A 15,182-nucleotide genomic window follows, 5' to 3' on the forward strand; every position below is an offset into this window, starting at 1 on the left:
CTTATAGTACTTAGATCTTTGTACTCCTAATATTTTTGTATCGATAAACAGTGGTTATATTACTAGTATTATAGACACTGGCAGAGTATACAGGCCGGTCCTTTGTTCCTAGAGGGCTGTTATTCTAATTTTCTTGGCTATAAGAGTAACTTGATATTTGAACTACCTATAAATCTTAAGTAATAGAAGTAAGTGGTAAGATAACTTTATATATTTGACTGCTTATAATTACTGAAAGATATTTAGAGAAGTGGGGTTTATTGGACTGTATAGTTAAGTGCTCTATCGACTTCTCTTCTAGAGAAATTTATAAATATTATAAGAATATTGAAGGCTGGAATAAAGTATAAGACTTCTGAGATATCTTATCTGGAATTATAAGTAGCGATGGCTGGATCTTATATATAATCTATAATTAAGCTATTTCTATTTATTCCCAGATCTAGGCTCAAACAGCTCCTCACGCAAGCCATGATGTATAGTTGTTTGAGGAGTAAGTGAATACTGTGCCGAGATTGCTCCAGAAAACAATCTTGGTTTCTATCGATGAAGGAGATTCGTATAGAACGTAAAAAGGAATGTCAAAGTACGCTTGTAGCATATCCCCTGCGGAAGCTGGCGAATTCTCCCGCGAGAGATATGAGTTTCCTGCAGACCCAGATCTCACGCAAGAAAGGTCCAACCATTCATCCGCATGGAAGGGCTCTCTCTCTCTCTCTCTCTCTCTCTCTCTCTCTACTCAGATATCATAAAACTACTGGGAGATTGGATGTGGGTGGGAGAGCATAGAGGTATCGAATCTAATGACAGTATATCTCCACGGTTAATCTAGCAAACCATGGGGTTGGTTAGTAGGAATCCAAGATCACAGGCATGCGGTATATACAGGAAAAAAAAAAAAGGAATACTTAGAAATAGAAGATTTATGGGGTGGGGAATGCCTAGAGTGAACACGATAGGTCAAAGTAGAATAGCGCCAACAATTCCACCCAACGTCTACATGTAAGACTGATAGATACAGTTAAGATATTACTAATTATGGGGACGAAGGGAGTAATGTAATCAATCCACCACATCCCCTAGAAGTTCCTCCATGCAAGCCTTAAGAAGAGGAAAGTGAAGGCACCATGGATTGAAGCCAACTGTACAGTTGATTACGCCACAAGGGTTCCTTCGCTAGGAAACAAAAATCACTCAAAGCGGGGTACACACCATTATGTCCAGGAAGATCAGTGACCGGGGATGATAGCGCAAGCTAAATTGAACACTAAATGTGAGCTTGCCTCCAGAACCAGACGTCAACCGCCAGTCATATGCAGGATTTCAATAGTTTCTGCAAGTGCTTACCCTAAGGCTGAGTACGACTGCAGGTGCGTATCGCAGTAGCAACGCGTTGGGTGATTATTGGAGTGGAATTACCGTTGAGTCGGCCTTGAGCGGGGTGCAACGAACATTGGCTCCAATCTTCGGGCCAGATGGAAGCCACTTGGACCCGGCTATACGGTCGAGAGGGGGTAGGTTCGCTGAAAGAGGGGTACTACTTGTAGTGGAAGTGCTGGTGCTGGGTTAATTAGGTGAATGTTCTCTACTCTATTGTGCTATGTGATGGTTGTATCCGAATTCAATGAGGACGTTGTTAGGGTTATCCATTTTTAGAACATTTGGTGCGAACCACCCTCCAATGACCCTGAATTTACTAGGAAAATAAATGGTTAATTGGTGCTATTTTCGGATCCATTCAGCCAATCATACTTGAAGGATTATGCTGATCCTGCAATGCTAGTGGGTGACTATATGCAGGTTGTCGTAAAGTCATCACAGTCGGCGCTTAAGGTTATCGTGATGGGGCCAATGTATTGGCTTCCGTTCCCTTGGAATCCAATCTGATTGCTGCAACAATTTGCTATGATTAGAACACCCAATTTAGAGAAATTTGGTGTGTTGACTCTCATGATGATAATACCTTCCCCTCTTTTAGTCCATCCCATCTGGCATGATGAGGGAAATATAATAAGGTCTTGATGGGCTTCCCAGGGCCTTCCTTTCTCTCCTTTTCTTTTTTTTTTTATCATCAGACCCTCCAGAGAATAACCTGGGGTTGTCCGTGGTCTAGAACCACGTTACTCATTCTGAACAGTCTTATTCTATACACTATCTGCTCTTTTGTCAGGAATCCACCATGGGTGTGATTCGTCTACCACGTCCAACGGGTGTTTATGTGCCCACTTCTCCAACTCGCAGTCTTACAACCGATATGATCTCTAGCCCCCTTTCTCCTGACTTTACCTTTGACTCAGAAACTCTTCCTCCTTCAATCCTCCCCGCCCTCGAGTATATCTCCTACAAGCTCGAACAGAAAATGATGCATGCCACGTTGCTAGTGGGCCGTGGAAAGCCATACCCCACCGGCGAGCCGTCCGACCTCATGGTAATTCCCATCGAGGAGCTTGACCAACAAACTTGGCGCACCGTCTACCGCGCCGTGGTCAAAGCCGCCAGCAAGTTCTCGCTGGGCCAGAGCTGGACCGACGCCTTAAACCGCAGTCAATACGAGCGTCAGGCCAACGAATACCTGGTCCAACAGTCGATCATGCAGAACGAGGTCATTTTCAGCCGAGAAGGGCTCACGTTGCTCAATGTAGACCGGATCTATACATTCAAACGCCGGCTGTGCATCCTTTCCAATCAAGGCAAAAATCCCGAAGCGTCCTGCGTCACATCCTGCGTTCAGCTCCTGCATCGCACCATTGGGGATTTTCAGGGTCGCCCGTTCAGTAAAGCATTCTTCCACCGTGTATATGAACAGCTCGACGTGCGGGACGAACTCCTGACCCACATCGCCCAAACTTATAAGAAGCAATTCGGCCAGGAAGGGATCATCTTGCCGCCGCGGGCACGGGCTGAGCACAGCAGTCGGAACTCCCCGAAGCGCACCGTTCGGGCGCGCATGGAGGCCAATCCACCGAGATATAGGGCTGCTCCGGCAAAGCGGGGGCCCAAGACCCCACAGTCTGCTTCTGATGTTACCCCGATTACGAGGAACGAGTGGAATATACTCAATTCCAATCTGCAGCAGACTAAGCCCACCGTCACCAAATGGACACCGTCGCCAACTGTTCTCGCCGCCGCTTGATATGGGGAATGGAGAGCTAGATGTCGGTTGGCATCACATGCTTAACCCTTACTTTCCTACCCCCGAGTCGAAAGACTGTAGGGCGTCCTGCTTCGTTGCGGCTAGAACATTCCAAGATGGTTCGTAACCGTTCATCGTCCGCCAAACATGCCGATCCCAAGTGGATCTGGCCCTAAGATATCGGCGAACCGGCCAACTCGGCCTTAGTGACCAACGCCATAACTCAAATCTATAGAGTACGGGTATGAACACTTCAGAGGATACCGTTCTTCACGTTGTTGACACGTGAAGTAAGCCCGCATTTCCCAGAGTGATATCTGGAATCGGTTCATGTCAACATACCATCTCGCCAAAGGATAAAAGAGGAGCGATGCGTGGTAAAGACTGCCGAATAGCCACACAAAACGACGTGTACGTAGGTTTAAAAATGCAATTGACACATTTCAAAGCATTTGTTATCATGACTTTTGCATATGTAGTGGAGTAGGGTCACATCGGTAGCCTCCGACTTGAAGATTTATGCCGAGAGGGGTGGACGTAGTGGGGCATCGGCAGTCGTCGGCCGTCACATTGATTGCACATGAATCCTGCACTTTGTGATGGGCTGAGATTGACAGAAAAAGCAATGCGATGGTCGTACCCAGACGTATATTATTCGCCTGTCATATCGTATTCACAGGCCATTCTTCTTCCCCCACACCGCTGATTCGAGGTTGGAAACCATCGGAACGCCGTGTGAAGCGCAAGGGATTCGAAGTATGGAACTCGGCCACAAGCGAGGAAACAAGCTTTAATTTGCTCAGATCGACTTCGTCCAGTTCGCTTGGCTCGTTTGCTTTTTCTTTCCTGGATCCACCATTGTCTGTCATTATTGATAATAAGTTTTACTCTTATCTATCACTTTTCTTCCTACCCCACATGTGGAATAAAGATTCATCCACCACCCTCACGCACACGCGACACAAACACAGAATTTTAAACCCCGGGTAGACTAACTATATAGTGAAGTAGACGGGATATTACGACCGCCCGTGAGAACCAATCTTGTCCATTCAGATACTTCATCATGCGGGAATCGTCTCCTCCCAGCTTCTCGGAGGCCATGTCAGACTCCCAGGGCGTTGATGCAAAGAGCAAATGGACGCCGAAATCACTCATTCAACATGCTGAGCGCTCCCATAGTCGCATACCGGGAGTTCGCAAAATCCCTTTTCCTGCTCTTGCTATCATATTATTCATTGCATTCATCAATATCGCCGTATGGATTGCGGTTGCTGTTGTTCTGGTAAGTTATTCCCGATGTCATAGCGAAGGTCATTGAACTTGGAGGTCTATACTAGGATATTCGCTAACATATGTCTCAGCGTTACTATCCGTATGTCGTCCTGCTCAAACTAGTAGATTGATATCTGTGCTACATGGAAGAACCTGGTTGATACTGACAATGCGATAGGTCTCTGGTCTCTAATGCCGTTCTTGCGTACACCCTAGGGTTGAGGCATGCCTTTGATGCTGATCATATCTCAGTATGTGCCCTGTCCTGTGTACAAGTAACTCATCTAATATATAATGCCAGGCTATCGATTTGATGACGCGTAGGCTGCTGGCCACGGGACAAAAACCTGTTACTGTGGGAACCTTTTTCTCCCTGGGTCACTCAACGTACGTGCTCTTATTCCCTTACTCCCATTGACAGCACTGATGACCTATTAGCATTGTCATCGTCACATCTATCGTTGTGGCTGCCACTGCAGCCGCCGTGTCGTCCCGCTTTGACAGCTTCAGTACTGTCGGCGGAATTATTGGCACGTCCGTCAGTGCCGCTTTTCTCATCTTGTTAGGTCTCATGAACTTCTATATCCTGTATAAACTGTACAAACAGATGCAGAAAGTTTTAGACCTCCCAGAGGGCCAAGAAGATGAAGCATGGAAAATTGAAGGAGGCGGAGTCCTGTTCAATGTACTCAAACGGATGTTCAAATTGATTGACCGGTAAGCTGAACCGTATCAAAGGTGAAATGAATTTTGGCTAACAGATTTCTAGCCCTTGGAAGATGTACCCGCTTGGTGTTCTTTTCGGTCTTGGGTTCGATACATCTTCGGAGATAGCCCTCCTTGGAATTTCCTCTGTTGAAGCTGCGCGGGGCACAGATTTCTGGGTCATTCTGATCTTCCCGATCCTCTTCACAGGTATGCTTAGAACCAGTACAGTGACTCGTGAATCATCTTACTAACACCCACCTAGCTGGAATGTGCCTCCTCGATACCACTGACGGGGCCCTCATGCTCTCGCTATACATTCAGCCCGCTGCTAACTTCCTCCCACCAAAGGAAGGCAGCTCTACCGCCGAGACGCCACTTATCGGCGAAGATCACGAAATTCAGCCCTCACAGAACCACCGCGACCCTATCGCATTTTTGTACTACTCCATCGTGCTAACTTGCTTGACTGTCGTTGTCGCTATCGTGATCGGTGTCATTCAGCTGCTCACTCTGGTGCTCAACGTCGCTGAGCCCACTGGTAAATTCTGGGATGGGGTGCAGACAGCCGGAGACTACTACGATGCTATTGGTGGTGGGATCTGTGGGTTATTCATCATCATTGGTGGTCTAAGTGTTGTCGTATACAAGCCATGGAGGAGATGGGTTGCGAGAAGACACGGAAAGACCATTGTGACGGACGAAGAGGGAAACCGTGACAATGTCGCAGCACCAAGAAGCGAGACTCCTATTCTGGGCGAAGAACGGGGCGGCGCGTCCGGTGCTAGCTACGGTGCTGTCAGTAAGAAAACTGCCTCTCAGGTTGCGGTGGAGCCGGTGGATGGTCCTGCTTGAGGCGGATTGGAACAGCATGCATGCATATTGTTGGCATGAACTTAGAGTTGAATAATGGCGGACTTCATGAGAGTATGAAACTGATTGGGATTTACATGACATGACGAAATAAAGTTTTTATCCCTTGAGCATACAGCATGATGTATTACAAAGTTCATAATGTAGAATGATCATGGATGCCTTTCCCGGTAGACAAAGTCTGCCTCAGGCAGAAGCCGATATAATGACATCACAAGCCATCTATCCAAAAATCTTCCCAAGACGCGCAAGACAAGATCTCGTACTATGATGCCCACCGATTGACCCTTATTGCCGAGAAGCTACTGCAGGTGCGCAATTGAGTAATCTCTGCCAGTTGTGGGGCTCGTATCGCAATTAATTCAATACGAATTTCTAACTTAAATTTAAAATAAATGATGTCTAACCCTTGACGACAATTTATCTACTGAACGTGCACGATGGGGACCTAATACTCAACTTGTATTGCGCCACGTTTATATTGAATCTTTATATATATGCACATCTAATCATTATCTTATATATAATGCACTAACATATATACGGAGCGATGGTAATAATACCCCGCCATGTCTGATGATTTATCCGATATCTCATCCTTACACGATGGTCACGGACCAAGCTTCTCCACCTGTCCGACTATCTTCGTGCTGCCTACTCATCTCAGTCTAGAATCACTGCATCAAATAGAAGAGAGTCTTGTCAGTCGAGATGCAAGCCTAACATACGATGTTTCCGAGGCGAGATTGATTCTCGGCAAAATCGGACAGAAGAAACGGGCCGCTCTGGAGCTAAGATCCCGTGGTGTATGGACAGAGGACCTTGACCTTTCGACTCCGACAGTCCTAACGAAGAGAGGTGGCATCCATGAACCCACTCCGCGACCTGTGGAAGTCGTCACGGAGGTGGACGTGGTTGACCTCAGTACGGAGACAGAGAGTGAAGAAGACGGCGTGCGAAGCAAACATGGCACCGGCAAACATTTAAAGCGACCAAGACCAAGGTCCGTATCAACTGATCGATTATCAGTCGTATCAGCCCAATCAGGTTCGGGGGAGCGAGCAGATATACTCCGAGTTGTCCGTTTAGAATGGTTAGACCGATGTGTTGAAGCAAAAGAGCTTTTGCCCTTTGACCCGTACGTGGTATACGAAGCTCGCAAGGTCGAGCGCCCTGCCACTAAACCGAATGTCACAGAGGCAGGAGGCTCCCAGGCAAGCGATATACTACAAAGGGCAAAGAAAGACACCCTTCTCAAGCCACCCCCGGCACCATCTAACCGGTTCTCTCGCCGAACCCACGAAGCACCATCTAGCCAACATCGCCCACCAAAACTATACCGACAGACTACATCCGAAAACGAAGAAACAGCCCCCTTGCCGCCAGCCCCAGACTGGGTCAAGGACCATACCCTGTACGCCTGCATGCGATCCGCGCCTCTCCACCCACCCAACGAAAGATTCATCAACCAACTAGTCAAAATCCGTAAAATCCGAGAGCTAACTCTCGACGAAATTGGCGTGCGAGCTTATAGCACCTCCATCGCATCAATAGCCGCCTACCCGTACGAATTCCGCCGTCCATCCGAAATCCTCACCCTACCGGGCTGCGATAACAAGATCGCCAACCTCTTCGCCGAATACCAGCAAAGCGAAGATGGCACCCTTGAAGCTGCGACGGCACTAGACACAGACCCGGTCCTCAGAGTCCTAAACGAATTCTACAATATATGGGGCGTAGGCGCCAAAACAGCCCGTGACTTCTATTACTACCGCCAATGGCGAGATCTAGATGATGTAGTCGAACACGGCTGGGACAGCCTCTCCCGCGTGCAGCAGATCGGCGTGAAATACTACGACGAGTTCCTGCAGGGTATCCCTCGCCACGAAGTTGAGGATATTGCCAAGATCATCCATCGCCACGCTAATCTCGTCCGTCCAGATGCCCGATACGACGGCCGTGGAGTTGAATGTATTGTGGTGGGTGGGTATCGACGTGGGAAGGAGGTCAGCGGGGATGTTGATCTTATCCTGTCTCACCGTGAAGAGTCCGTAACGAAGAACCTGGTCGTCGATATCGTCGGTAGCCTCGAATCAGAAGGCTGGATCACACATACTCTAGCCTTGCATATGACCACATCCAATCGAGATCAACAGACTCTACCCTACAAGGGAGACGATACAGGGAAACACTTCGACAGTCTAGACAAAGCTCTTGTCGTATGGCAAGACCCGAACTTCGATGACGACTCAGACCCCACTCCATCGTCTGATGCAGATGCTGAAGAACAATCTCGCCAGAAACGGAAACGTAACCCTAACCCCCACCGCCGTGTGGATATCATCATATCCCCCTGGCGCACCGTCGGATGTGCCATCCTCGGCTGGTCGGGCGATACTACCTTCGAACGGGATCTGCGCCGATACGCGAAGAAATCACGGGGATGGAAATTTGATTCCAGTGGGGTTAGGGAACGTACTACTGGAGGACAAGTGATTGATCTTGAGCGAGAGGGGAGAACGTGGGAAGAAAGGGAAAGAGGTGTTATGGAGGGTTTGGGGGTTGGTTGGAGGCCTGCTGGGGAGAGGTGTACAAGATAGCTTCTGGTTAAAATTTTTGTAACACATAATATAATTTCAATTAATCCAATCTTGGTTTCTTAATAATCTTTTTTCTTTTTTTTTTTTTAAGAAAAAAAGAAGGCCAAATATACCAACGAATCGTTGCAAGCCTTGAAAGTAAAATCGCTCACCCCCTTCAGCCTAGGATTGACATGAGAGTGGCTGGCAGAACGACCGTAAGGCTCCTCCCCTATATTGATAATGAACAGCGGTCCCCATGGTCGATGACGAAATTTACGCTGGACGAATTTACATCTGACGCCGAAATACTTAGTATGGTGCTTTCGGGAGATGATAACTGTTTGCCTATACGTCTAATGGCTGGCTATTCTTACTAGTAGTGAATAATCACGAATCTGTAATGGCTATTAAAGTAGGCATTTAGGTGTATCTATACTAGTATTTGAGGAAGATCTTGGTTTCTTTTTAGTAGTACTTGGTTTGGTATCCCATCTGTTACTGTTCGTCTAGACACTGTCACCTTGTGAATAGTTTGTGAGATCAGATTGATTGCCGACTATGGAGATCGGTGGAGATTAACTTACGATATGGAGTCTAGCGCAATTACACGGGTTTACTTACGTAGAAGAATATTTCGACAGAAGATGGGCAATGCATCATCACCCATGTCTGTTCAACCTATCTAGACATCACAAGTCATCCATGTTCAAGAAAAACATCAACAAAGTGGTGTAGTCGAAGAAATTGATATCACAAAATTCAAGATTTTCACATTGGCTCATAGAGAAGATAGGAAGGGGGAACGTAGGTAGCTAAAAGCAAAGAGTAGGACCATCGTGTAATATAGCCCAAAAAATGAGAGATAAGGAAGATAAATGTTAAGGTTAGCAAGAGGGAGATAGAGAGCGATAAAGGGAGGTCGGTCATCAGACCGCTGCAAATGCAACTAATACATAGATGCGATGAACAGGAAAGAAGGTAAAAACAAAAAAGGGGGAAAAAAATCAGATCGTTATACTAAGGCTCTGGAACTGGTCATTTCACCGTAGCGCCCTCTTCCTCTCGTGGTATCATAAGCATTGACGACTCTCATTTGGGCGCCATCATCAGCCTGACTGAATGCATAGCCGCGTTGTTTGCGCATGCGCTGAACCTGGCGCACTTTGCGGATTGCCTTCTGGAACTGTTCCATGCGTGGGCGGTAGTCTTGCACATTATACTTCTGGATCTCTTGGACGTGGTGGTAATGTTGCGGGTAGTACATCCGCTTGGCATATTTCCAGGCGTAGTCCCGAAGAAGACAGATACATGGGAGGACTATAGCCATGAGATAGAAAATAGGCGATTTGAAGAGATGGGGAATGGTGCCGTAGTACTCTGTGGAGAACCCGATAGCGGGTGCGGCATAACCATATGCTGGAAGGAACGCTAGCCAGATAACCATTGATCCGGGGATAGCGATGAACGTGTATTTGGTCCAAATGTTAGTGATCAGTGCCGCTTTCCCAAGGACAGTGGCAAGGACTGCTGTGTACAGAGCAGATCCCCATACCCAGTGGCCAGCAACCTTGCCGTCTGCTTGAGGAAGATCCCAGAGGAAAATTAACTCCGAGACGATGTATAGTAGCAAGGAATGATAGAAACCGTTTAAGATCCATGACCAGAAACTGTGCCTTTTGAAGAACATCCCCTTCTGTCCAAGCTGGTACAGCTGAGGATACCGGTCCAATAATCGAGCGGAGATGAACTGATCACAGATGCCCATCGCGAACGGAGGAAGCACAGTGAAGAAGACGTTGTAGAAGGACAGGGTCCATGACTCGTAGATAACTTCACCGGAGAAAGCATTTTGGAAGGAGTACTATGTCTTTGTCAGTTGCTTTCAGAGTAGTCGGTGAATAGAAAGTCAGAACATCACTTACCCAGAACTGTGTCATGTAAAGGGCAATATTCTTGTAGAAAGAATACAGAATGACACGACTGATTCTGTGGTAGCTCCAAGCGCCATGGACAAGGAGAAGTTTGCGGAGATAACGGAACTGAGCAATAGACACATCGGCAGACCGAGCGGCTTGGAGACCTTCAAGACCACTAATACCAACACCAACATGTGCGGCCTGAATCATGGACACGTCGTTCGCACCGTCACCTATAGCGAGAAGCAAGGATTTGAGGTGACGCTTCACAAGTTTGACTACCAGGGCTTTCTGTAAAGGAGAAACACGGCTGGGGGCGCTATCAGCACCTGAGCGTCTAATAGGAGCAGACTATGACAACTTACCAGCAGATTACAGCTTTGCACTGAATAGCAAGGTCCAGGAACATTTTTTCCATGTCCTTCTCTAGCGCGAATGTCAGGGAGCGTCCGTCAATAATCAAAGCTAACGCTTCAATTTCACCCGAAGCATTCTGACTCTGAACAGCTTGCAGCTTCTTGGTTAAATTTTCTCGAGTAGCTTGAGACGACTCTTCATTAACAATTAGTAACGTCATGTCCTCCGAGATCAACTTGCAAGACATTCCAATATTGATGGCAGTTTCCTGTCGATCACCGGTCAAAACCCAGACCTTGATGCCCGCAGTCTGTAGCGTATGGATTGTGTCGGGGACTCCATCCTGCAGTCGATCCTCGATGGCAGTAGCTCCAAGAAGGTAGAAATCTTTCTCGATAAGCTCAGAAGCTTTGTCAAGCTCGTCTGCACGGTTTCCACCAACAGTTGTTGCAGCCTTGTCGTATATCTGGTACCACTGTTGGAATTCTTCCTCAGAAACTTCACGCATGGCCAAACAAAGAGTCCGGAGACCTTCCGAAGCATATTCTTCCAGGTGCTGCAAAGTCGCCTCCACAATGGGATTGTCGGAATTAAGACGCTCAAGGATGACGGTGTCTGCACCTTTGGTGTAGATTCGAATCTTCCCATCTGGACACCTGAAGATCGTCGACATTCGTTTACGCGTCGAATTGAACTCACAGACAGCCAGCAGTTCATACTCATACTCATGGCCCCCTACTGTGACGAGCACTGAGCGAGGCCTCCGGTTCGTGAATTGGTAGCCCAACGTTGCAGCACCTTCAACGAGAGCACCCTCATCAGGAGAGGCTGCCTGGTATTTGATTTTGTCGGGTTCCTTTTCAGATCTTTCAGGGATAACAGTGTGGCAAGTAGAGAGAAGTGTGAGGAAATGATGAATCACGTCTGCTGTCGGATGACCTCCTTGTAGGTTCTCCCTGAGCTTCTTGAAGTCATGTACCCCAACTTCAACTCCGTCTTCTACAGTGGCTCGTCGATCTTCTGGGATGTCCTCACCATATTGGATGCCACCAATTGTACACTGCTTGAACTCCATCATGTTGCAAGTCAAGGTTCCTGTCTTATCTGAAAAGATGTATTCTATCTGCCCAAGTTCTTCGACTAACGACGACGTTCTACATGTTGCCGGAGTGTCTGTTTTGTCGTAGTAGATATCGAGGTCAGAATTGATCAGGAACGCCTGAGCGTATTTGACGATTTCAATTGTCACGAAGAGCGAGATTGGGACAAGGTTGGAATAAAGGACCCAATATGTGAATATATCCAGGAAGAATTGCTTTACTGCGTTCGTACTGCCATAGTCAAGGTAGGTGAGTTTGTCGGCTGCGGTTTTTCGGATAATAAGATCGCCGACAGAGCTGATAACACTAAGAGCGATCAGAATGCTGACCAACATGAGGATCTGAACATTGACCATGCGCTCTACAGCCGTCCGCTTGATCGGAGTCGCTGTCGCATTTCGCATCAGTTTCGTCTCATGGCCTGTGAAAACGACAATACCGTGAACCCACGGCGTGTTTCGCAGGGTAGCTCCTCGAAGAAGAAGCTGGTCCGGTGCCAGAGGGAGTTCCTTCTCCCCTCCTCCGGCATGCATCGTCAGGGTAGCTTCATAGGTGTAGAGGCTGCTATTCGGTTGCTCCGACCGAACCCGGCCACTCAGTCGGCTAAGATCAGCGGGGCTTACCAAATGTGCGGTCTCCGGAATTGCCTGTTTGATCTTTAGGTTGGTCTCTCCATCTAAGTTGGCGGTTTCGATGTAGCACAAGCCCTCAGGTTCAGAAGACGCCAACAGAACCAAATCAGCGGGGAAGGGCTGCTCTGACTCAACGCGAACGATATCTCCCACTGCGACATCGATCCATTTTGTTTCGTGGAATGCCGATCCCTTCAGGATTTGAGTTTTCGAGTAATTCAGAGACTTGTCAGAAGAGCGCCGCTTATAGTCTTCTACAAGTTCTTTGATAGCAGAGACCAACAACACAATCAGCAATGGACCAATTGTGGTGTAACGATTTGTCGGCGACACGTTTGGGATTTGCTGGAGGACAGCGGTGAACAAGAAAAACAAATTGGCGTATTTCGAGAACTGTTCGTATAAGAACTTCGGAATAAAGGTGATGATGTTATACTTCGCTGTGGAGACGTGGTTGTCGACGAACTTATGCACCGCATTGGCCGGGGGATTGTTCAACACGATCATGCGAGGTCCGAGAGTCGAAGGGTCGACCTTCTTCCGCCCGAAACCAAACTTGAAATCCGACTTCCTCGACTTTTTCTGACTCGGGGGTATGCCCCCCTCGGCGTGTTCGGCGCTGTCAACTCGTGCCGCCCTTGCACCGGCCTCGGTGAGAGGAAGGTTCATGTCCGAGTATTCCTGACCCATGCCCAGCATGTGCTTTGCTCTTCCCATAAGCCCGCCTCCCAAGCCCAGTATACTATTCCGCTGATTCGCCTCCTGCACACGATGTTCGGACTGCATATAATCATCATGATCATCCACATGGTAGTACCCATCATCGTATTCGTCGACGGAGTAACGCCGGTAGTTGTCCAAGCCCGAGGTTTGGGAATACGTTCGAGATACATTGGCGGCCCCCATGTAAGGATCGCCTATGTACGCCCCGGCCTGCGGCGGGGGATGCGCGGAGACTGTCGCATGGGCACCGGAGTGCGGCGGCGCCTGTCCGCCGACAAACTGGTCATAGGAAATTGAAGGTCGCGCCTGGGGATAATCGGAATCATCGATATTGTACTGTCGCAACAAATGGTCGTCGTTGACGGGCGGGCCCTGTCCAGAATTATACATAGGGGTCGTGTCCTCCAGCTGCAGCAGGTCGTCATCGCGGCCAGCGGCTGGGTGGTGACCGGGAGGCCTACCGCTGGCCATGATGCTCGAGGCGGGTAGACACCGTCAGAGCAACGTTATGCCCCTGGAGCATTGATCGACAGTGACTGAGGGAAGGAAAAAAAGGAGCGAGACGATGCAAGTATGGAACGACTACAGCCCACGAGGTTTTGGATTGCGCAAGGGAGTGCAAGAGGGAAAAAAAGAAGAAAAAGCAATAATCATGAAACTCGAAGCGAACGGAAACCGGAGGTGACAGAATGGAGAAGGAAATCTGACGACTGCCTGGAAGAAGGCTTATTATTCGTTGGGATGCGGCTTTAACGCTAGTCTTGGGCGGTGTTGTTTTGGATCTCCGTCAGTGGCTGGGGGGGTGGTTTTTTCTTTCTTTATTTTTGGGGATCTTCCCTCTCGATTACTGTACTAGTAAGTAATACTCCTAACTACCGAGTAGTTAGTTAGTAGTAGTAGTAGTAGTAGTAGTAGTAGCACTTAGTTAGTATGAGATTAGTTCCTGGGTTATTTTGACTTGGTACAGATTAATTCTTTCTTTCAGTTCAATTCTTTGATTAGTCTCATAAAAATAGGAAGATAAATTAAGTCAATTAATTCGTTCCTGTCTCGCCAATGGTTTTAAAAATAAATCCAAAATAAGCGTCCCTGCGCCTCGACGATGCGCGTCTCACTCCCCACTCCGCCCTCCCAGAGTACCACTGTTCTTCTTCATAAAACGAGACGACAAGAGATCTCTGGTATGCACCTGTCGGAAAGTTTCCACCCAACGTGGCTGACAACTGCCAACTGAGACAGATTCTTCGGATTTCCTGAAATACTTGAAACTTGACCAAGTACAACGAGAATCTCGCTTTGTCATGTTTTATGCAGCATTATAAACATACTATCTAATTAAGGCAACTTATATCCCGAACAGGCCTTTCAATGCCTGTTAATTCTTCTGGATTGTCTGGTCTCCCGAGTCTTTCTCAACCCTTCCTACTGGACTATATAACCCACTTTAATTTCTTGATACACACCAATAAGAATTTAAATCTCTCTACATAAATACTATTATAGTCCCAATTGAATTACCCTAACGCATACGGGTTTGAAACCTCTTGAAGAAAGCTTGTTAAGACAGGAGCTGTAGCACTCGTATAGAGTCTCTCCGATGTTGAAGTACCCGATGAACTGTAAGCTATCATTAAGAGAGCTCCTACTATTCAGAAGTCACTGTGGTGCCTAGAACTGTAACGACGAACGAGCTCTAGAACGTCCGAAGAAAGCATGAGCGCTGCAATGCCGAGTGTTGGGTTTGCATTTTTAGATTAAATCTGTCACTTTCTCTCCACCGTGGGTCCAATTTTACTTGAAACCAGATGAAAAATGCAGTCCCACTGGTGATTGCTGCCTGGCCGCAACTCAAAGTACCCTATCTACGGTGTACTCCGAATATGTCT

The 15,182-nt window shown here is 47.6% G+C and overlaps 3 protein-coding genes across 3 annotated transcripts; 2 read left to right on the top strand and 1 right to left on the bottom strand.

Annotated features, from left to right (window-relative positions):
• The first annotated feature begins 1,907 nt into the window (after positions 1–1,907).
• On the top strand, positions 1,908–3,464 carry BDV27DRAFT_104946 (uncharacterized protein). The gene has a single exon (XM_032064366.1). It carries the CDS (start codon positions 2,180–2,182, stop codon positions 3,131–3,133), a length of 954 nt encoding a protein of 317 aa, XP_031928432.1. The 5' UTR covers positions 1,908–2,179; the 3' UTR covers positions 3,134–3,464.
• A 735-nt stretch (positions 3,465–4,199) lies between these two features.
• BDV27DRAFT_144490 (high-affinity nickel transport protein) lies at positions 4,200–8,586 on the top strand (the record flags this gene model as incomplete). Its single annotated transcript, XM_032070267.1, has 10 exons — positions 4,200–4,422; position 4,498; positions 4,587–4,659; positions 4,710–4,795; positions 4,847–5,125; positions 5,178–5,323; positions 5,379–5,935; positions 6,535–6,539; positions 6,609–6,993; positions 7,045–8,586. 10 exons carry the CDS (start codon positions 4,200–4,202, stop codon positions 8,584–8,586), a joined length of 3,297 nt encoding a protein of 1,098 aa, XP_031928433.1.
• Positions 8,587–9,200: 614 nt separating this feature from the next.
• BDV27DRAFT_127003 (aminophospholipid-translocating P4-type ATPase DRS2) lies at positions 9,201–14,083 on the bottom strand (the record flags this gene model as incomplete). Its single annotated transcript, XM_032066656.1, has 3 exons — positions 10,850–14,083; positions 10,491–10,794; positions 9,201–10,429 (listed from the first exon to the last, which is right to left on the bottom strand). Coding segments are annotated over exons 1-3 (4,066 nt in total), but the record flags the coding sequence as incomplete, so codon positions are not given.
• Positions 14,084–15,182: the final 1,099 nt, after the last annotated feature.

This window comes from Aspergillus caelatus (genome assembly GCF_009193585.1).
Source record: "Aspergillus caelatus strain CBS 763.97 unplaced genomic scaffold BDV27scaffold_70, whole genome shotgun sequence".
Lineage (NCBI taxonomy): Eukaryota > Fungi > Ascomycota > Eurotiomycetes > Eurotiales > Aspergillaceae > Aspergillus > Aspergillus caelatus.

What these genes read in the sequence shown, in the direction of transcription:
- BDV27DRAFT_104946 (XM_032064366.1), top strand. Translation starts at nt 2,180, where the DNA reads ATGGGTGTGATTCGTCTACCACGTCCAACGGGTGTTTATGTGCCCACT.